Here is a 4,441-nt window from a genome sequence, read left to right as displayed (position 1 = left end):
CGTTGAAACAAAAGTGCAATAAGGCGCTAGTATATTTTGTTATGCACGAACGATTCGGCGTTCTGTTTCAATAACTAGGTGTCTGCATTGATTTCTTTTGCCATGTCTTCTCAATGCAGCAAATCTATAAAATAAAATCCATATTAGCTTTTTGTGAGACGGACAAAACGAGTCATTGAACCACTTCGAGCTTCGATCAGTCAAACTGAATCGAATTTTTTTCTTTTTTTTCAAATCTTGACGGGTAACCCAATTTAAGTGTTATTCAACTGAAGATCAGTGAATTTATTTATTTAATAAGTGGTGTATTTTTATTGTTTTTTGATGATATAAGTGGTGGTGAAGGAAGGAAGGAAGGAAGGCGCGATATAAGCGCGCGGAGGGAGCGCGCCGCCACAGTGCATTGGTTGGTCTCGGACGGAGCGCGCCGATATGGGGAGAAAGGTACGTTCCGAAATTTGTGCTTAGTTTCCGAAATCAAGATCCAATTTGAGATTAGCTTTATTATTTTAGAGATTACTTTTTGGTAATTAATTTCAATTGTAGTTTTTTGAGATCCATTTTAATATTTTGAGTTAAAAAACTTTCTGTTACAATTTTTTTGTGAATGGTGTAAGTTCATTTATTATTTATTTATTTAAACTTTATTGCTCAACAAAGAAACATTTACAAATGGCGGACTTAATGCCAAAAGGTATTCTCTATCAGTCAACCATTTTTGTGTGTGTAATATTCAGTGATAATTAGATAGGTACTTACTAATTGATTTAATTAAGTACTTACTGTTACTGCAATTTGGAATGCTTCAGTGGCATGCTGCGTGTTCCGGACATGCATACAATCTGAATAAATTAGGATTACGTAAAATGTGTACACACTTAAAGATTCATTAATAACACGCGTGATGTGATGTGTGATTAACTTTGTACGCTCCAATGCACGTCCGGTCCGGTCCACCGGAACTGCCGGTACCAGATTGACATGATATTTTCTTTTTCAGGCGTTCATAGCGGTCGCGTGGCTGATCAGTGCGTGGACTGTGACCGGTTCGAAAGTTAAAGACAATGAGAGTGCCACAAGTGCGCGTCTGTACCGGAACGCGAAGGGGATATACGCGAGCGCGTACGCCGGCGCGGCGCCCCACGGCGCCTTCTCGTTCCACGTGCCGACCGCGGTGCCCGCCGCCTCGGCCTCGAAGCTCATCCCGGTGAAACAGGAGAGCATCGTTATACAGAATTCAAACGGGTTCTTGAAGGATTCGTACGGGAACAAGTTTGTGGAGACGCCGACGTCGGTGGCGTACAAGGCGACGTTCCCGCAGCAGTTCGTGCAGCTGCAGCACCTGCCGGCGCACCTGGCGCAGCCGCTGGCCGCCGCGCCCGCCCTGCGCCTCCCGCCCGGCGCGCCGCAAGCCTTCTTCGGCCCCCAGCTCCGCCTGCACGCGCTCGACGCCGTCACCTCGCCGCTCACTCGTTACGGCTCCCTCGCGCACCCCTTCGTGTACGCCGGCAACGTCAACTCTCTCACCCCGGCGTCCGACCAGCAGTTTCATTTCGGTGCACCCAAAAACGCACAGCAGGACTCCAGCAACAAGAAAGTGGTGTACGCCGCCCAGGGCCACAACCAGCTTCAGAAGGAGCCCAAGTTCCAGCGATTAGAAGAGAAACCGCACCACAACGAATATTATAAATCTTCGGGACAGCAAGCTTCGAGCGTCAAGGCCCACAACGGAAAACAAAACCAGCACCAGGAGCCCAAGTTCCAGAGATTAGAAGAAAATCCTTACTATAACGATTATTATGACGCGCCCCGGCAGCTAGCGTCTCCTAGCATCAGGGCGAAGGTGCAGACTCCCATCACGCACACCGTGAGGACCACTCACAACGGCAAAGATACCATCGTGCAGATAGAAACCAAGCCGCCGCTCCCTCTCGTGGACCTCAGCCTGCTCGAGCCGCTCACGTTCGCCGACCCCATCGTCCCGCAAGTGCAGCACTACTTGCCCACGATCAGCCCGCTGACGCTCCAAGCCCTGCATCCGCAAGATGCCGAGGATAAGAACGAAAAGGAATTTGTCGTTCAAAAAACCAAGTCTTACGACAGCGGCGTCGTCAAAGGCCAAGGTCATGCCGACGCGCCGAAGAAAAAGCAAAAGAAACCTCCGAAGAAGGACGCCGACGTATACATTAATTTCGAAAGTAAATCAGAAAAGCCGAGTATAAAAGTGAAAGGGAAACCTAACGACCCCGGATACTCCTACGAAATAAAGTCCCCGGGACATAAAGAAACTTTCAACCAACAAGTTATCAGCTACAACAAGGAAACGAAGAGTGACCCAGTATCGTACACTTACGAGAAGCAAACTCAGAAAGAGCCAGTGACTTACAGTTATTCTCACAACTCAAACGACCCTGGACAAGCGAAGGTTCAGTACGTCAAGAAGGACCCCGCACCTAGTACACATCCAGTTTACAATTTCGAGCCCGAACAAGCTAATGAACACCAAGAATCTTCTAAACCTGCACCCGAGGAATCAGATGATTCTAACGAGTCTTCGGAATCCGACGATGAAGGTCCTGCCGACGACCACGCTCAGTACAACTCTGAGCCTCACCATGACAAACCTTCTCACTCTGAGCATTCCTCTCAGTCACATCAACATCATCCTAACAGTGATCACCCCCATCACTCTTCCCACAGCGATCATCCCGGTCCGTCGACTCATTCGTATCATTCATCTCATAGCGATCACCCCCATCCATCGACACATTCTCACCACTCTTCGCACAGCGACCACCCCGGGCCCTCGACACATTCCCACCAGTCGTCGCATGCACCGCCAACCCACTCATATTCATCTAGCTCATCTCATCCTTCCCCTGCTACATATCAAACTCAATCTCAGCATCTGCAACCTGAACATAAGGCTCAGTTAAATGCCAGTCCTACCCCGACATATTGGGTGGTCAGCAGTAAACCCCAATACTATACCGCTGCCGCCTCGACGCCGAAGCTTCCAACTCTCCACGAGTATGTGGAAAACCTCAGATTTCTTCCATCCTATCCCAGCCCCCCGAGCGCAGCCATAAGCGTCAACCCGAGCCGACCACCCCTGCAGCAGGCGCAATATTACGTCCAACAAACGACCCCCCGCGCTCGCTCAGAAGGCTCGCTCGTTTCCGAACCCGTCATTTACGAGAAGTCTAAGAAAATCATAATTCAGGAAGAATCTCCCGAAGAGGTGCACTCGCACCAGGAGAAGCTCACGGCCCAGATGGAGACCGTGGGCGGGGACGGGGACAGCGAGGAAGACTTCGAGAAGTCGTACAAAGCGGCCGCCTACGGCTTCCCCGCCTACGACCGCGACGACTCGGGGGAGACCCACGACGAAGTGTACAAACAGAACTACGGCGAGCCTCCGCAGGATCACAGCGGCGAGGAGTCCGACGACAAACACTCTCCCTTCGAACAGTACACGGAGGAGGGCGACCAGTTCCCCAAATCCTCCCGCCTGAGCTACAAGGACGACCGGGACAAAGTCCAAGAAGATTATTTTTTAGGTTACTCGCTGAACAAGCCACAAATTATGACCGACAAGTATCAAAGCAAGATCGATTACTATAAAATGTTCTTGAAAAACAAACCGGAGAAGCTGCGCGTAGCCGACGCGAATAAAAAGGCGTCAAAATTGTCTAAGTACACGGTCGAGCCATCTTTTTTTGATTCGGCGCCTAAACAAAAGCAAAAGCAATCCGCGTCGTACAAGTCGGCGGCGTACAAGTCGGCGCCGGTGTTCGAGTACAGTTACGACAAGGAGGCTCCGCGCGACAGCTCCGCGTTCGCGTCGCGGCCCTCGCGCTACCGCAGCACGACGCACTTCGTGGAGCCGCAGTTCCAATACGGGTTCGAACCCATTGCCATCCCCCGGATAGACGCCGAGCAGGAGACTATGGCGACCAACCTCAGCCCAGAGAGCGACAAGCCCGGCACCAGGAAAAAGCTGTACAAAGAAAACTGGTACATTAAGAAAACGACGACGTCCAGCAAACCTAGCTGATAAATAACTATTTATTCCTATTGTTAAGTTTAATTTTGTTAGTCTATTGTTAATAAAATATTGAATTAAAGTGTTTTCTTTCGATGGTTGAGCTTTACCGTTGCGCAATCGCACTTTCGCTATCGATCAATATATTACGTGACACAATTTTTGCTCAATTTTCTCACTGATTGTTTGGTAAAGAAAGAAGCTTGTAAAAAAAGTGTTACTTTAACTATCGACCGCAGAGAATGCAAAAAGTTTCCGATTCCGATTTGGCATGCTCTTGCTCTCGGATGGATGAAGCGCTATCGGCGCGCGCGCTGAGGAAACTGCCATATAAAAACGCGGTTGCATCACATGATTGTTTGAAGCAACTCTGAAACTGTGGTTCCTGCGCTCATT

At 49.4% G+C, this 4,441-nt stretch overlaps 1 protein-coding gene across 1 annotated transcript; it reads left to right on the top strand.

Moving 5' to 3' along the window:
* The first annotated feature begins 288 nt into the window (after positions 1-288).
* Positions 289-4,127, top strand: LOC125225044 (LIM domain-containing protein A-like). The gene is made up of 2 exons (XM_048128551.1): positions 289-444; positions 1,001-4,127. The coding sequence occupies exons 1-2, from the start codon at positions 433-435 to the stop codon at positions 4,055-4,057; spliced, it is 3,069 nt and encodes a 1,022-aa protein (XP_047984508.1). The 5' UTR covers positions 289-432; the 3' UTR covers positions 4,058-4,127.
* The last annotated feature ends 314 nt before the right edge of the window (positions 4,128-4,441 follow it).

This window comes from Leguminivora glycinivorella, chromosome 4 (assembly GCF_023078275.1).
Source record: "Leguminivora glycinivorella isolate SPB_JAAS2020 chromosome 4, LegGlyc_1.1, whole genome shotgun sequence".
Classification (NCBI taxonomy): domain Eukaryota; kingdom Metazoa; phylum Arthropoda; class Insecta; order Lepidoptera; family Tortricidae; genus Leguminivora; species Leguminivora glycinivorella.
This window is presented reverse-complemented; position numbering and strand designations above follow the sequence as displayed.